Below are 18,233 nucleotides of genomic sequence, written 5' to 3'. Positions count from 1 at the left end.
TGTACCGACGATGTGTTTGAATCAGTTCTATCGATTTTTACCGCACTCAAGTTGTTATCTGAAGGAAAGCATCAACTATATACTTTCATCTCCTCATCTATCGTATAAAAATTACCACTCTAGTCTGTTATTTGAAATTAGCATCTTCAACTATGTAAATCGTTGACCTCACGCAGAAGTAATACAAAACAAATAATACAGGGTAGCACTTCATCAGTTACTGCATGTAGAAATTAAATGATTCCGAGAGCTTCTGCGGTATTACAAGAAAGCAACGAGCATTTTCCATCATGCATTTCGAAGATCGTTGTATCGAAATATTTCCCACCTGCAGCAACCCGAGCATCCACTTCCCTTCGAACGGTCAATGGCTTCATGGATCCATACGCACGAAAAACTTGTTCACTTCTTTTCATAACGTCAAAAGCGTTGAACCCAACACGTTACAGGTTTTTTCCAATCATCAACGATCAACACATCTTCATCACTTCCGGTATCAATGACGAAACGAACACCTACTCCTTCGATTTTAGCTTCCGCAGTACGTTTGCCTTCAAGATGAAAAGCTCACGAATTTCCACACACACTTAAAAAAATTCATGTAAATTTAGGTGCTCTGAGACTGACATATACGAGCGTCATTTTTGACATAAAATTGAGTCGTAATAGACGCAAAACTCAGCTCAATCAAACGTACTTTTCGTCGAGTACCGAACTTTTCAGTCTCGGAGCACTTAATTTTACATGACATGTTTGTTTACGTCTCATCCTTTATGTCAAAGATGGATTCCGTCACGTGTAAAATTAGGTATTTCTAAGTGTGCAGTATTCGTCACATCATCCACTTCACGCAAGAATTTCTCCTTCCGGTCATAATGATTCTGAATTATGTTGAAACCAGCTTTCTGAGCTGATCGGTTTCCGCTTGTTCGGAAATGTGGTGTTTTACAACACCGCGCATAATGTCCCAGTTTGCCACATTTGCAGCAACGAGAAGCTTTCGCAGAACAACGAGCATCATTGAAAAAATGGTTTCCCATGCACCTGGAGCAGGAAATCCTTCCTTTTTTTCAAATCGTTACCCACTTCACCTACCGCATTAAGTTCAGCCAAAGGAACGGATTTCCCTGGAAGTTCTTGCAGCTGCGATTTCACTGATTCGTGAGTGCGTGCGATTTTAAGCAGAATTGATATTTCCATAATTCCCAGCGTGTACTCGTCGATCTGTCGCCGATTTAAAAAAAAAATGGGTGTACGTTGAAATTCAGCTGTAAATTATTATTTATTTATTATTATTAGTGTGAAAAGTACTGACATGTTTACACATTAAGTTTGATTGTTGCTCAGCAACCTGTTTTCTCCTGTTTTGGAGTCATCCCGAGGGGGAATCAACTCTAAACATTGTGCCGAAACACACTATGGCACACTGTTCGGCACGTTAAGGCACACGCTGATACGTATGATACAAAACATATTATATAACTGTGTAACACTGTTGAGCGCTGATGTTTTTCTAATCGAAAGTTTCAAAGTCTGCTTAGGTAGCAATCTAGAGCTCGTTCAGCTCCAATTTTTGGACGACAAAATTATGACTATATCCGAAGATCAATTGATCGAGCGGAGAAAAACGCACGGTATTTAATCGATTATACTGGATGTGCAGTAAAAGATATTGACTTTACTAACAGCGTTAAAATTCGAAATTCTATCTATTCCTCTACTCTTCTACCCTGAAGACAAAAACCCGAGAGGCATCATGGTTTTGTGTTTAACACCATTGATTAAACTGGAGAACTAACCTTATCGAATGGCATTCATCGACAAGCACATTTGTGCTCACATTTCACATATAGAGTCTCCAAAAAAAGATTTTTATTTGTCAAGCAACACCCTAGTCTACTTGCAAACGTTATTTGTAGAAGATAGATCTTAAACACAGCGTCTAATGTAATCACAAATATATTTCAATAGCAACAACATCATCATTATCAACATGATCGATAATAGCAGAACCATCTTCTGAAATCAGGGAGCAAAATAAGAAAATTGGTTTTTCCTATATCTAATTCTTTGCGTGTCATAGAATCTAACACCCTCTTCTCCCCACTTATTATGCAAGATAAAAAATGTATCACCCCACAGCGAAATAAAATAAGGTTCGTGTTTATTTTTATTAGTACAAGACACTGAAGATGTCTGCACATTGTAGAAGAAATACGCGTATCTGTCAAGATAAGCAAATAAGGTAGTGGAATTAAATGGAAATGACTAATTCTTCTCTCTCTCTCTCTCTATTTATATTCTTTATTCAATTTTGTTCTAAAACTAAAAGTTTACTACATCGATTCTCTATGAATTCAAATACGTTCAAACATTCCACAATACTCAATCGTGCAACATTCGCATACGACCCATGCCGTGCAACAATCGCTGGCTCATGTTGCGTTGCATCAACCGCTGCTGCTCAGAACTCTTCAACCAACATCGAACGCACTTCTAGCCAATGATCCGCGATCGTGCTACTACTTATCTTACCTCAACGTGCCACTGCCACATTCTGCGACCGAACGAACGCACTGGGCGATACACGCTGCTATGCGATAAAAATTCATTAAAAGAGCCAACCTGCCGCGATCCACGAGCAGACGTCAATACGAGCTGGTAGCCAACGGGTATCGCCCCGAGTCAGAAACCGAAAAATCGTATAACTACACCATCAAACCAAAACCGGAAGATCCAATCAATGCTTGTTGGTGAACGATAGGAGACTCGGAAAGCAAAAGTATAAATCGTTTCTACCACTTCATACCGGCTCGGGAAGAGTAAAAGCAAATAAAAGGGCAATTTAAGTCTCGAAGTGAGTGGCCATCGAAAGCAAAAGTGTCAGAACTGACAGCTTCCCCGTCCGTCCCGGAGTGCAAATTTGTTCCGTTTTGTGCGTATGTGCCTGTTGGTTGTGCGTTGTGTGGAACGTGCTAATTGAATCAGAAAAGTTCACCGACGGTGGTGGGTGTTCCGCGTGTGTCCCAACCAACTACGGACTACGGAACCAATTGCGGTGGTGCATTCAGTTTTTGGTGCCGCAAGCGTACGTGATAACGATCAGACGTAATTTGCTTTGAGGAACCACAGTGTGTTTTTCTCAGTGATTGAGTCAGTGCGTGACGATCAGTTCGAAGGAGTACAGAAACAGTTCAGAACCGCTGCAATCATGTGGAAGCCTATTGCTAGTGTGCTCATGCTGCTGACGACGATGATCGCTGCACAATCTTGTAAGTAATGTTGACAATTATAATTATCGGTTCCGTTTTGGGCTTCCCGGATGCCAGTGGATTCTGGTTTTGGGAAGGAATGAAACTTGTTCAAGAACAAGTGGTTGAGGAAGTGTGAATTTCAGGCGTTCCGGAATATGAGTGAAGGTGAAAGGTGAATTGGAAAACCTGTTCTTCTTGATGTTCATACACATCTACTATGAAGAAGGTCTGTTCAAAATGTTAAACTCTGTCATCAGATAAACATATTTCTTAATATGTACATGCGTTGACATTGGCCTTTCAGTCACGCCAACATTGGAAAAGTGTTTTTTTTTTGTCAAACAAAAACTTCCACCTATTCTCAGTCTATCTGTACCACTCATGGTTTTGTAAAATTGTAGTATATCGTAAGATGGGGTGACATTGGGCCAACATTAAAAAAATGTTTATTGATTAAAATAATTTTTATTTATTTTCATCATCCAACTATTATTGTCTAAATGAAGCTTGAAGGAGAAAAGCCTGTCCTTGTAGGATTGGTTTACTCATGCAGGTTGTTAAAACCCCCATATCATTTCTAGACTACAAAATTACATCATTTCTGAATTACAAAGTACAATACAATATGAGCCATAATAAACATGTCAACAGAAACATACATTAAGGTGATACGTTCCAGAAGCCCAAGCTGCTTATCTGTGTCTAGGAGATCAACTCCAGTTGTGCAGCCTTCAGATTTGTTTGAACGAATTAAATTGGTACCTCTTAAGAGTTGATGAGTAGTTGAATGCCCGTGGCGAAATCCAAACTGCTCATTTGCAAGAACTGGGTTCGTATTAATGTGAAGCATCATTCTTTTCAAAATTATCTTTTTAAATGTTTACTTATTGAAGAAAGCAAACTTATTAGATGGTAGCTAGACGTATCAGCTGGATTTTTATCCGGCTTCAAAATTGGAACAACTTTTGCATTTTCCCATTTTATTGCATTTATTAGAAAAGTATGCCAAATGAAGACATCTATTAAATAATTATACCAAGAAAGAAAAGGTGCTCTCTGGGAGTTTTCTTTTGACGAGTATATTAATAACTCCATCATCACCTGGAGCTTTCATATTTTTGATTTTTTTTTTTATCTATAGATCTTAATTCGTCCAAATCGGTCCCCCAGCAATCATCAAAAAAAAATTTCCCGCTAGAAAATTTTCAGATAATCCCGAGCAACCTTATTCTAAATAGGACTAATCAGACCCAAACTGAAATTATGGGAGCTCTAGAATTGCTTAGCAAGTTGCTGAGCTTTTTACGAATTATTTTGCTGGCCTACGATTGAAATGGCAAATAGGCAGCTAAAAACGTAAGTTGTTCAAATTGTGTTTTGACAGAAACTCCCAAAGTTTAAAAAAACTTTGGTTTCTAATGAAGCAAGCATTTTATGTTTGATTCGTTTATGAACAATAATGGCAACGCCCAACAGGCTCCATCAAGACGATCATTTCTATAAATAAAATAATTTGAGTATCAGTTAAACTTATGGTCAGGTTTAAAGAACTTTTCAGTTTTAACAGCAATATGCATGTTATGAACGCTCAAAAAGTTAAATACTTTGTCCTCATTATTTTTTATAGATCGAGTATTCCAATTCAAAATATTAAATGATTTAAAATCCATTACTGAATTTCAAAGTCATGCCGCAAATTTTACTCCAATTTGAATATGTGACATCAAATGTGAAGTTAGTTTTCAACATATCAGTACTTAGTTATCCTGGTCCGACATCCCTCAGGATTGCACTTGCATCAAAATGTTACGCCAATTCACTCGGTCCGTGGCTGGTTGTCTCCAATTTCTTGACCGCCCTACACTTCCTAGATCTTGCTCCACTTGGTCTAACCACCTTGCTCGCTGTGCTCATCTTTGTCTTGTACCGGCCGGATTCGAGGCAAACACCATTTTTGCGGGATTGTTGTCCGGCATTCTTAAAACGTGTCCCACCCATCGTACCCGTCCAGCTTTCGCAAGTTTCTGGATACAGGGTTCGCCATCTAGTTGCGCCAGCTCGTGGTTCATCCTTCGCCTCCATACACCGTTCTCACATACCCCGCCAAAGATGGTCCTAAGCACTCGTCGTTCGAAAACACCCAGTGCTTGCAGGTCTTCCTCGAACATCGTCCACGTCTCGTGCCCCTAGAGAACTACCGGTCTTATCAGTGCCTTGTACATGGTACATTTTATACGGAGGTGAAGTTTACCCGACCTCAGTTTCTTGTAGAGTCCGTAGTAAGCACGACTTCCGGCAATAATACGCCGTTGTTATCCGACGTCACCAATGACCCGAGGTACACAAATTCATCGACCACCTCGAACTCATCTCCGTCGATTGTCACGCTTCTGCCTGTGGGACCCCTATCCCGCTCGGTTCCTCCAGCTAACAGATACTTTATCTTCGACGTATTTACCTTTAAACCAACCTTCTCTGCTCCACGTTTCAGCTGTACTGCTCCGCCACGGCCTGAAACGTTCTTCCGACAATGTCCACGTCGTCAGCGAAGCAGATGAACTGGCTGGATTTATTGAAGATCGTTCCCCGCATGTTAAAGCCTGCACGTTTCATAACACCTTCTAGCGCAATGTTGAACAGGAGGCAGGAAAGACCATCGTGATGTCGAAATCTTTTGCGAGTTTCAAACGAGTCTGATAACACACCCGATAGCTTCACTGTACACTGTACAACATCCATCGTAGCCCTGATCAGTCTGGTCAGCTTCCCGGGAAAACCGTTCTCGTCCATAGTCTTCCATAGCTCTTCGCGGTCAATAGTATCATAAGCGGCCTTGAAATCGATGAATAGGTGGTGCGTTGATATTCACAACACTTTTGGAGGATCTGCCGCAACGTAAAGATTTGGTCCGTTGTCGATCGCCCGTTCACAAAACCGGGTCGATAACTTCCCACAAATCTGCTTGCTAGCGGCAATAAACGGCGAAAGATGATCTGGGAAAGCACTTTGTAGGCCGCGTTAAGAATAGTGATCGCTCGATAGTTCTCACATTCTAGTTTGTCGCCTTTTTATATACTGGGCATATTACTCCCTCTTTCCACTCCTCCGGTAGCTGTTCTGTATCCCAGATCCTGACTATCAGTCGCTGCAGACAAGTGGCCAACTTATCCGGGCCCATTTTGATAAGTTCCGCTTCGATACCATCTTTCTTAAGCTGTCGGATAGCATCCTTAACTTTACCTATCGTGGGAGCTGGCATGTCCCCCGCATCCGCTGTACCGACGAAGCCATTCCTCCTGCTGCCTTGATCCTCCGCCTCTGCGCCGTTCAGATGTTCATCTCGTAGTGCTGCTTCCACCTTTCAATCACCTCAAGTTCGTCCGTTAAGATACCCCCTTCCTTATCCCGACACATTTCGGCTCGCGGCACAAAGCCTTTGCGGGATGCGTTGAATTTCTTGTAGAACTTCGTGAGAACGCTACAGCTGCTCCATTTCTTCGCACTCCAGCTCTTTCAGGCGGCGCTTCTTATCCCGGAAAAGATGGGTGCAAATGTCTTCGCTTCTGTTTATATCGCTCCACATTATGACGGGTTCCTTGCTGCAGCATCGTCGCCCACGCTGCGTTCTTCTCGTCCAAAACCGTCTGACACTCTTTGTCGAACCAATCGTTCCGTCGTTTCCGCTCCACGAACCCAACGGCGCCTACAGCAGCGCTGTTAATGACTGCTTTTACGTTGCTCCATCTGTTCTCAAGAGGGGCTTCATCCGGCTCTCCCTCATCCGACAACGCTGCGTCGAGGCATTGCACGTACTCAGTTGCGACTTCGGGCAGCTTCAGTCGCTCCAGATTGTACCATGACGGGCGTCGGTACCGAATGTTGTTGGCAACGGAAAGTTTTTGGCGCACATTGACCATTAGAAGGTAGTGGTCCGAATCGATATTTGCGCCGCGATAGGTCCTGACGTCGATAATGTCCGAGAAGTGTCTTCCGTCGATCAAAACGTGGTCGATTTGCGATTCTATCTGCTGCGGTGATCTCCAGGTGTACCGATATGGGAGGCTATGCTGAGTCGATGAGTCTAAGGCCGTTGGAGTTCGTTAGCTGGTGAGCGCTGAACTTTCCTATTACCGGTTTGAATTCCTCCTCCTGGCCGACCTGAGCGTTAAGATCACCGACGACAACATATCAGTAATCATGTCAATTGATGATTTCTGTAAAAATTCCAATTTAAGAGCAGTCATCCCAACTAACATTTTCAGCTTTGTAAGCCAATTTTTCCAGCATTGTGCTGTAAAGTTGCTGAAAAGAAGCTGCAGATACAGCTACAAGCAAAAGCTAGCAAAATAGTTTTGGAGAGCGTTTACTCAACTTTCTCACAACCATTATTCAATTTGTCAGTCGCACTGAATAACATCAGCCAATAAACGCTAATGTCACTTATATACACACACTACCCAACTTTCAACTTGTAGCTGCAAAACAAAGCTAACAAAGTGAATATATTACTCATTAGATGGCTTCTACACAACCAACCACTCTTGCTGAATAACATAAACATCAAAAGTGCTTTTTCAACAACTAAACAACCTGTACTCAGCTTATAAACTGTGTTAGAGCAAATTCGGAAGCATTTTCACAGTCAACTAGGTTTATTTTTAGACGTGTGCAGTTTAACAGCTTTTACTCTGCTCTTTTATAACTAGTCGAGAAAATTGATTCATGTGTACTATTATAAAGTTTCTACTCAGCGATTTTGTTGTAGAAGGGAATGTTGATTTGTTTACATAAGTTCAAAGTGTTGGTGTAGCACAGTTGGTAGTGTCAACGTTTGCCAATGAGGTCGTCTGGAGTTCGATTCTAGGTTCCGGTGCAGGGTAAATAATTTGGTGATGATTTGTAACTAATTTCGATTAATTTGATTCACAGCAAAATAAACTCAATAAATTCCTTCATAAGAAAGCGTAATCAGTATTTAACTCGGTTTCAAGAGAAAGCTGTGTAGTGATTATTGGATAACCGGGAAAAGGTTGAATAAGCGCCTTTCAAGTTCACACACAACTAAACAGCAGGATAACAGCTGTATAGAAGCGTTAATGGATATGCGATAAGAGCTTCTCCCGACCGTTCCAACAGCCATAAGTAGCTGACTAAGTTCGCCAGATTTGCATGTATAGAGGTTGAGTAAAGGTTTCCTCATATCGTATAACGTTTGAATACAGCTTGAGACTGTATAAATGAAATGAGTAAAGCGTTTACATTATGAAAATTGTAAGTTGGGATGCTAAGTCAAAATCATCAAAATTTTCGTTAGAATTATGTTGGGCAGAATTTTGATTTCGATTTCTATCAGATGCAATAGCAACATAGGTAGCTCTATTTACTCGCTGAACACTGTTAGCAGCAGGTGATCATTGTACCTACGGGTACGAATGTAGAATTTGTGCCTCGCTGACCGTTGTTAATAGCAGAGGAATTTGTACCTGGTCGGGAACGTGGAGCATTTCCTACCTGTCACTTAGAACAAGATTGTAGGATCGCTTTGCGAGTCGTACATTCCCAAAAATTGGATTTGTGGTTGTCACCACAATTTGAACATTTAAATTTCTTAGGATCTTCCTTCACAGGACAGTCGTCCTTTGCGTGAGAGGAATCACCACAATTCATGCAGCTGGCATGTAACAATTTTTGGTTACGTGACCCCATTACTGGCACTGACGGCACTGGGTGAGGTTTTGGAAATTTCCTTCAGTCTTACTGAAGTGTTCCCACTTCACACTGACATGGAGCATAACGTTAGTTTTTCTAAGGCCTTGAAGGTTGTTTATTTCGCTAGACTTGAAGTGAACTAAATAAAAGTCATTGTAAATCCCGTTGCACAAATGGCCAGTACGGGATTTCATTTTCATTTTGATTACTTGGAGTGGCTCATCTTTGATCTGATCCAGGGATTCACTACTGGGCAGACCTTTCAAGATAACCTTGAACAGACGTTCAGGTAATAAGACGTCAGAAGTGAAAATGTGTGTTGCTTCTCAGTAAGATACTATAGAAGACGTTTAAATCAGTCCAACATTTCAATCACTACACGGCATTCACCCCGACGGCCAATTTGAAGTGAAAACTTAAGTTTCACGAAGTTCAAAAGTTCCTTGCATGGTAATCGGAAGTAGTAACAACAATAGGGGGAACCTTTTCCTTTTTGGCATTAAGCCGGGAATGTTTAATGGAATTTTGCCTGGATGATGGATCATTCGCATCATCCGTGAGCATATCAAATTGATTGCTGAATTGAATTTCATCAGAAGGGGGATCAAGCGAATGTCATTTTCTTTTGTGATTAGGCGCCATGGCGGTAGAACCTAGTTTCTGCAAATTGACTTCCAAACAGTTTACGACAAGAATCCGAAATATCGACGAGGAGTTTTCAAGTCTATGATCAAGCAGGATTGCCGGGACGACTCTATCTACGATGCGGGAATGGTTTTTTTTAGTGTGGTTTGCAGCGCGCACGCTGAGTAAATAGAAAGAAGATTTATGGCGATTCTAAAGATTTCCTGCAAAAAGATGATGCGCGATGCAAGTAGATGCGATAAATGAAAGAAGATTTTTATTAGATTGGTTTGCTAGTGTGAGATTTTTCGAGCATCTAGAATTGAGATTTTGATGTGACGCCCCCCTCGATCCAAATAAGGATCGAAGAGGAATAAGAGGCAAACAAGATAGAAATTTTAAATTTGAGCACTGAAAAGTGCTGTTAAAATCAGATGTAGCTTTTGATTTAATTTTTGCTTGTTTATTTCTCCTAACGGGTGGGATTTAAAAGCTCTCAAGGACTGGCGAGGAATGTAAATAGTGCCTAATATCACATCAGGTTTCCTCTAATCGCGTATATGAAATAGACTGACAGTTGCTTTGGGTCTGTCCATAAACTACGCAGATCGTTTTATAGAGAATTTGGAACTACCTTCACCGTGAAGACATTTATTCATATATATTTTAAATGCTTGCCAACCCCTGAATAATGATAATTGGTACCAAATATTTGAAATCTTCAAATCATAAAAATACTAACACTAGTTTACAAATAAAACATGAAAAACGAAATTCAATGTTTGACTTATGATCCTTATGTTAAATCGTGCGCTTGATCCTTAAATATGGTCAAAAAAAATCTCTATAGAATAGTTTTCTAGATACAGCTAACAATATTTCACTATAAAAAAAGTTAATTTTCCAAAATGCTAATATCTCTAGCTGTAATAAATCTATATCAATTATTTTACCACCAAATTGAAATTTTAAAAAATGCTTTCGATCAATTTAGTTAAATTAGTGGGATTGATGTTAATTAATAGTTTGTATAATTAATTTTGAAATTTTTACATATTTAAAAAAAAAATGATTTCAGCTAAAATTTTAGGATGGTAAATATTTTGTATAGTGGTTATGCCAACAATATCACTAATCTAACTGATAAATAATGTCGATTTAGTCCAAAGAAAATTGTGTTTCCTTTAAATTGGCGTTAAAATAATTGGTATAGCTTCATTACAGCCGGAGAAATATGTATTTTAGTAAACAAACTTTGTTGAGAGGAATTTCATTTTTTAGCTGTATCTAGAATGCTCTTACTGAGATTTTTCTGACTACATTTTTGGATTCAGCACATAATTTTACATGGAAAATAATCACCAGTGTACAAAGTTTTTTTTTCTTGATTTGTTTTCCGTCGATCTTGTATTCCGTGCTGAGCACCAATGCTACCGACGCCAAGGAGGCAGCTCCCTCAACTTATGAATCGGGGACCAACGGCTTTACTACCCTTCCAAAGGAAGGCGTGATCAGAGATGTTATTCCTCAGAACATCCCGGCGACGCCGACTGGGATTGAACCCAGGCCTGCTGGGTGCGTACAAAGTTCAAATATGCAGTAAACTAGTGTAATAGGCAACGGATTTACCTGTATCCAAACGTTTTTTTTTGGAACATATGAAGTCGTCCTCACGGTGCTAATTTTGATTAATGATTTTTTTATTCAATGTCATTGACTTAGCTCCCTCGGTTAAGCCACAGCTATAAAGCAAGACCATGCTGAAGGTGGCTGGGTTCGCACCAAATGACACTTAATTGTTTTGTCGCAACAATAACACAGGTAACTCAAATAAACCTCAATTATTGCCACACTGCACAGCTGTATCGAGTCCCTCCCGATAAAGGTAGCTAGGTGGCGGATTGAGCTGGGATTGCTGCAATACAAGTTATGGGCAGATACCCCATTCAAGAAGAAGGTTTCGTGATCGCCAAAATGAACGGAATATTCATATAAAGTTGCTACGCACCCGATGGAGCAGTTCCACGAGACGCTGGTTGGACTTACCGAAGAGCTTATCGGACGAAGACCGGTAGTCATCGGAGGAGACTTCAATGCTTAGGCAGTGGAGTGGGGAAACAGATGTACCAACGCAAGAGGGCACATTCTGTTGGAGGCTCTGGCGAAGCTGGAAATAAATAAAGGCGCCACCAGCACTTATCGACGCCACTTTATGCGGACTGCAGTCCGTCGCTGGTGGAAAACATGAATTGGAGAGTGTGTGAAGGATATACCCATAGTGACCATCAGGCAATCCGATATGGCAGCGGCCAACGGAATCCTGTGGTAGTACAGAAGACGAGAACTTGCGACCTGAAGTGGAAGACGAGTTGACAGAATCGTTAGGGAGAGCATGTGACACGACCATACCGAGGAAATTGAAGCTAAATAACAGACGGCCTCCGCGCTACACAGAAACAAATCCGATTCCATTTTCATGAATAAAAAATCATTAAATGAAAAAACTTGCCATCCCATGAAATCGTAACAATGATTCATGATTTCGTCATGGAAATTCATGATTTCATAATGCTGTGGAATCAAGATCGCTACAAGCGTTACAAGTACTTGGCAAACCATGTTCAAACTACATAGGTATCTCTTATACGCCTTTTGTCTTCCATCTTATACAAGTACTGGTAGTCTAGTGGTTAAAGTATGGGTTTAATGATTTCAAGGTTCTTGGTACGAATCCAGTCTGATGCTTTCTTTTTGGGTAAAATTTAAACCCATGAATTTAGCTCAACTCGGATTTCAACTCGGATCGGATCGTATCGGATCGGATCGGATTTCAACTCGGAAAATTCATGATTTTGGGAATGTTTGCTGCGTTACTCAAAAGTTGCTCATGATATCATGGATATTATTCATGGTGTATTTTCATAACATGAAAATACGCTGTGTTCATGAAATCATGGGGCCTCATAGCCTAGTCAGTAAAGGCACGGTATTACCAAGCCGGAGGTGGCGGGTTCGATTCCTGTCCGGTCGAGGGAAGCTTTCGGGTTGGAAATTTTCTCGACTTCCTGGGCATAGAGTATCATTGTGCTTGCCTGCCACACAATATACAAATTCATGCATTGGTATTGGCATCGAAAGCTCTCAATTAATAACTGTGGAAGTGCATTTTAGAACACTAAGTTGAGAGCACGTAATAAGCTAATATGCGCTAAGCAATAAGCTTGAAATGCGAACAAGAAGAAGGAAGTCATGAAATCATGAGTCATTTTTCGGATTTTCCCGTGTAGTTGTCTTAGAGCCAGAAGACGTGTTCAGAGAGCAAGAACAGAAGCAGGCAGAGAGGAATTTAGAGGAATATTCCGAGCACATAACGAGAGACAAAGCAGAGCAAGTCAAACTGTCAACTGGAGCTGGGTCGAAATTTCTGCTGCCAACGACGCACACCGGCTCGTGATGACGAAGATCAGATGTCAAGTCATGCCCGCTGAAATATGCTTAGAGAACCTGAAAGTCATCGTGGAAGGACTTTTCTCGAAGCACGATCCAACGACCTGGCACATCGTTCTACCTCTTCGTCGTTCGAAGACGAAGAGGTAGATAACGGCAAAGTCACCAACGAGCTACTCGTAGCAGTGTCTGCTGGATACACTCGGAAAAATCTTGGAGAGGATCATCCTAAACATGCTGACGAAATGCATGGAGAGTGAGCAAGGATTGTCAGAGAGGCAGTTCGAATTTCGAAAAGAAAGAGCAAAAGTGAATACAATTCGGACAGTTGTCAAGAGAGCCGAGAAGGCGTCGAGACAGAAGTAGAGAGGAGATCGATATTTCGCTGTGATAACGATCGATGTCAAAAATGTATTCACAGGCCGACGTTACTTCCAGAACCGGCTTCCGATCTATGAGCCAAATATGGGACAGAGATCGATTAGGATCACGGTGGGAATTCCACAAGGCTCCATCCTTGGTCCATCGCTCTGGAACGTGGTTTTAAACGGCGGTCTAACGCTGAAGCTACCCAAACGAGTTGAGATCGATGGCTTTGCGAACGACGTCGTCTTACGGTAACAAGCAAGACGCTGGAATAGATGGAAATGTTGGCGACCGAGGCGGTTGACATGATTGGAAACCTAATGTATGGAGCGAAGCTGCAGATAACCCACAACAAAAGCGAGTTGGTATTGATCGCTTCAGCGGTCAGAAATTACCGTTGGGGAGCACGTAATAAACTAGAAGTGCGTGTTGAAATGCCTGGGAGTGATGATCGACGACCGTTTGGCTTCAATAGCCACGTAGAATACGCATACGAGAAGGCAGCGAAGGCCATCAATGCGGTATCCAGAATCATATCGAACATCTCGGGACGGCTCCTGGCTAGTGTATTTACGTTGATACTGAGATATGGAGGTTCAGCTTTGGTTGCAGCGCTGAAAACCAAGTGGAATTTAAGGAAACCGAACAGTAGGTACCGGTTTAACAAACCGTACGCAAACTTTTCCAGACATTTGGTGTACCCTTTGTTGTAAGAATAGGAACATTTATAAGAAATTCCATTAAAAGTGGATAAATAATGATTAAACTTGATTTCAACATCATTTTGATGGTTAAAATATTGAAAAAGAAAATTTCCCGATTTTGTCAGCTTCCCGTTTTTGTCAGCCTAAAATTTCAGATGGGGCTGACAAAAAAGAGGGATCTGATAGGGAGCTGGTATTCTACCAGACTGGAGGGTAGATGAGGGCTGCTGGGGCGTCGAATATGCTATACGGCAGTAGCGTAGGATACCGCTGGGAAGCAGATATCGCAGATCTAACAGAGAGCTGGTGTTCAAGCAGACCGAAGAGCAAATAAGGGCCATTAGGGGCGTCGTAACCGCTAAGCGTCGGAAGCGTAAGATGCCAAGCTAGCAAAGTTGCTAAACTATGACCGATCTCCTGTTTCTAGATCGAAATAAGCAGAGCAGAATAAATATATTCATAAATGGAATTTATTACCGAAAAACACGAACCGAAAAAATTCAAAACAATACGTTTGGAGATTTTCAAGCCTTGAGTAGTGTTTCTTATACAAGGCATCAAGCCTTTTGTGGCGGATTCCTAAATCACATTCCGTTGTATGTTTTATATATTTATTTATTGAGACATGCAAGCTGTCAGACATCCTGGCCTTACAACGCATTGATCAACGAACATGAGTCCCATATCATGCACACTAGAGTGGGTCAAGTTTATATGGCGGATGATAACCAGCTGCTCCCCATAGCTCTTTCGATTCGTATTTAGGTCCCCAGAAACTGTGCCTAATTTGAACGAGAGCTATAAAGTTTGAAAAACGGAACAAAGCTATTCATTTGCCTGTCAAAATTTCAAAAATTGTTCAATTTTTACCAAAGCTGGGACTTAGATTGAGAAAACAATGCAAAACAACTTCCCCCAAGAACGCAAATCTGTGTGAAAAGTTTAAATTTTTTACTGTCCGCCTAGTGCTCCGCGCACACCTACAGGGTGCGTGACGAATTTTTGCAGTAAATTTCAAATAGTAATTTCTCATGCTTGTGCATCATGATTTAGATATATTTGGAAGCACTGGATAGCTTATACTGTTAGGTGTAAGATTTAAACAAACAATGTTGAGTAAACGTAAAGATGTCGAAACAAGAGAGCAATCTGTCAGCCGTTGTCGCTTTGTTGCGCGCCGGAGTATGCATGAAAGAAATAATTCGGTCGGTAAATGTGTCTGAAAGAACAGTGTATAATATTAAAAAAGGCTTGGGAAAGTGATAAGATGGAGCACCTGCTCATACTGCTAATAAAGCACAGAAATGGCTTACGGAAAATATTTCGTAAATTTGGGAGGAAGAAATTTGGCCCCCAAGCAGTCCCGATATCAATCCGTTGGATTATTTTGTATAGGGCTTCGTCCAACGGGATACCAATAGAAGCCCTCACACCACACTTAAGTCGCTAAAAGCTAAAATCAAGGCAGTGATGACATCTATGGATCGAAACATTTTAAAACGTGCATACTGCAGTTTCCGGAAGCGTCTAACTACAGTCGTCGAAAGGGAAGGCAATTTTTTTGAATAAATTTACTTACAACTTCCATATGTTGCGAAAGAAAATAAATCGCACAAAATTCATTGTTAGAATAACTAACTGGTGTATTTTTTCTCAAATATGCCATTTACTGCAAAAATTCGTCACGAACCCTGTACAAGCATATATGCACGTCAGTAGGTATGCGCGAAACACATGCTCATAATAAGAAGAAAAAAAATAACTTTTTGCACAAAATTCGGATCGATTTGCGGTTTTCGACGAAATTGTAATGTATAGTTTTTTTTTCAATCCCAGCTTTGGTGAAAATTGAGCGATTCTTTTTTTAATTCTTGACAAGCAGTGGAACAGTTCTGGACCGTTTCCCATACAAACTATAACGCTCTTCCGCAAATCCAGACCGTAACCAAATTCGTTCAAATTTGGCACAGTTGTTGAGGACCTCAATACGAATCGAAAGAGCTGTGGGAAGCAGGGCGTTGTAAAGTTGACCCACCCTAATGCACACACCCTCAACCGATCAAAACCGTTTAGAAGTGCAAAGCGTTATCCGCTTTGCTACCTGAGTCAGAGCACGAAAACCACCGCCCGCCCCCTTGCATTGCAACGACAATCAAGCGTTTAGAATTGTTAGCAATTGTTTGAAGGTTGACTCCAAAGAACCACGCTAGCCATGTTCTTGATCCATGGTGTTACCAAGTGCAGTGACCCACAGTGACGGGATTTTGCTATTTAACTGTGCAGCTCTAATGAAAACGATTGTGTATACACTAATTGCCAGAGCTTATTCTTTTATACGATGTTCCATGTTCACATTCGAGCTCCAAACAAAATACAAATTTACTAAAACACTGCACAGTGTGGCCAAGGGCAACCCCTTAAAATTAGACACAGACTCTCATTAGCCCACTGATTGTCTATTCCTTTATGGGTTGTGGACCCCAGTCACACACATGCGTTTTCTGCCAAGTCTTAGCGATTCGAAGTGAATATTCAAAAAACATGTTTTGTGCAACCTGCATCACTTGCCGGCACCAAACCGCAGGCAGTGGCTCTTAAAAAAAACAAAGTGCATGAGCATTCGCACAGTCGTCTGCTATCTAGGTAGCTCATTTCGGAGTTACAGATGGCAGAACGGGCTGATGGTGATCTACATGGTCAAATCTGAGTTTAGTGAGTACAAAATGGGTGAGGTGCCGGTCAGCACTGCCACGGGAAATTTAGAGCTGCTTATTTACAGATTTGTCATACGTGCGCCACTGTCAACCTCAAATTCAGGAGTGCCCCTAGTCTACGATGTTTTATGACCAAGATTCAGTCTTTGACTTGGTCTTCTTCAAGGTAAAGTGTTACCGTTTTCGTTCAGTACAAAGAGCTTACGATATGAAACTAAAACTAGCCTAAAAGAGACCCTGGATCAAAAGGGTGGCGATGATAAAACTGTCATCAGTATTTTTTCTTGAGACGAAACAAAATTGCTTATTTTTCATGATATTTACACTTCCCCGAAAGACTAAACCTTTTCTGAAGTTTTCGGAGCTTCCTGGAAGTTATTAGCACTGCCTCGAAGATCTCTGAACTTCTCTAGACTTCGCTGAGCATCTCAGAACAGAAAAGTTCCCTTAATTTTCCTGAAGGTAGCTTAACTTAAAGAACTTCAAATTTATCTACTCTGTAGTTCCCGTTATTTCCCTGAAACTTCCTTGAATCTCTTTGAACTTCCCTTAAAATCTCTAAACATTTTTGAACTTCTGTGGATTTGCCTGAAGTTTTTGTTGCTATATGAAGATACCTAAATATTCCAGTTTCATAACGTACAAGTACTTATCTAAATATTCATAGAACTATCCAGAGCAGTGCTGATAAAAATCATTCCTTCTACACTCAACTTAGCTGAAAATGAAGACAACCTTAACAGATAGACCAACTACCTGCTTGAATTTGAATTTTGACATAAACACATTCTCTTGATCAAAGCAACCTATGAGTATCGAATTCAACATTTGTTTTTGTTCATTCGTGGCTGGATGTTCTTTATCGCCTCTGTTGTTGTCAATATCAATATTCGTCTTCATCTTGGTGGGGATAATTTTGAGGATCAAATGCAAAATGGTTATTTTCATATAACACAAATATAGTGCTGTAGAACGTGTTGTGTTGGTTTTATACACAGATTGATGGAAAATTATTGCCTCATGCTGAATTGATGATAATATCGAGGTTTTAGGTTCTGGAGTCGATAATATTCATAATAATCATTTTGCCCAAAATGAATTTGATTATTTTGCTTTTGAGAATCGTTTCTGATGTTGACAATTTTGGGTTGCATAATCAAGCAGTGGTGAATATCAACAAGCTCGTATTCGTGGATGTATAATGAACTCATTTGTTCATTTCGCTCGTACTTCACAGCGAAGATATTCAAAACGAACGCAATTCATCTACACTGGGTTGAAGCGCTACTCGTTGCGTGTAATGGTGAAATTTTAGGAAAATTCCTGAATTTCCTGAAATATTCCATAATTCCTCAGAGCTTCATGAAAGTTTCTGCAATCATTTAATGGAACTACACTGACGTTCTTTGATCTTT

At 40.8% G+C, this 18,233-nt stretch overlaps 1 protein-coding gene across 1 annotated transcript in view; it reads left to right on the top strand.

Moving 5' to 3' along the window:
• Positions 1-3,165: 3,165 nt before the first annotated feature.
• The window catches only part of Jhbp1 (Juvenile hormone binding protein 1), a 37,220-nt gene continuing 22,152 nt past the window's right edge, over positions 3,166-18,233 (top strand). Inside the window, exon 1 of the mRNA XM_065225706.1 lies at positions 3,166-3,272. Within this exon, the coding sequence (XP_065081778.1) occupies positions 3,212-3,272 (61 nt within the window). The 5' untranslated portion in view covers positions 3,166-3,211. The remainder of the gene's footprint in view (positions 3,273-18,233) is intronic.

This window comes from Ochlerotatus camptorhynchus, unplaced genomic scaffold (genome assembly GCF_037179485.1).
Source record: "Ochlerotatus camptorhynchus isolate MF236.1 unplaced genomic scaffold, CSIRO-AGI_Acam_v1.1 ptg000232l, whole genome shotgun sequence".
Classification (NCBI taxonomy): Eukaryota; Metazoa; Arthropoda; class Insecta; order Diptera; family Culicidae; genus Ochlerotatus; species Ochlerotatus camptorhynchus.
Note: the sequence above shows the minus strand (reverse complement) of the source record. Positions and strands in the feature narration are given on the sequence as shown.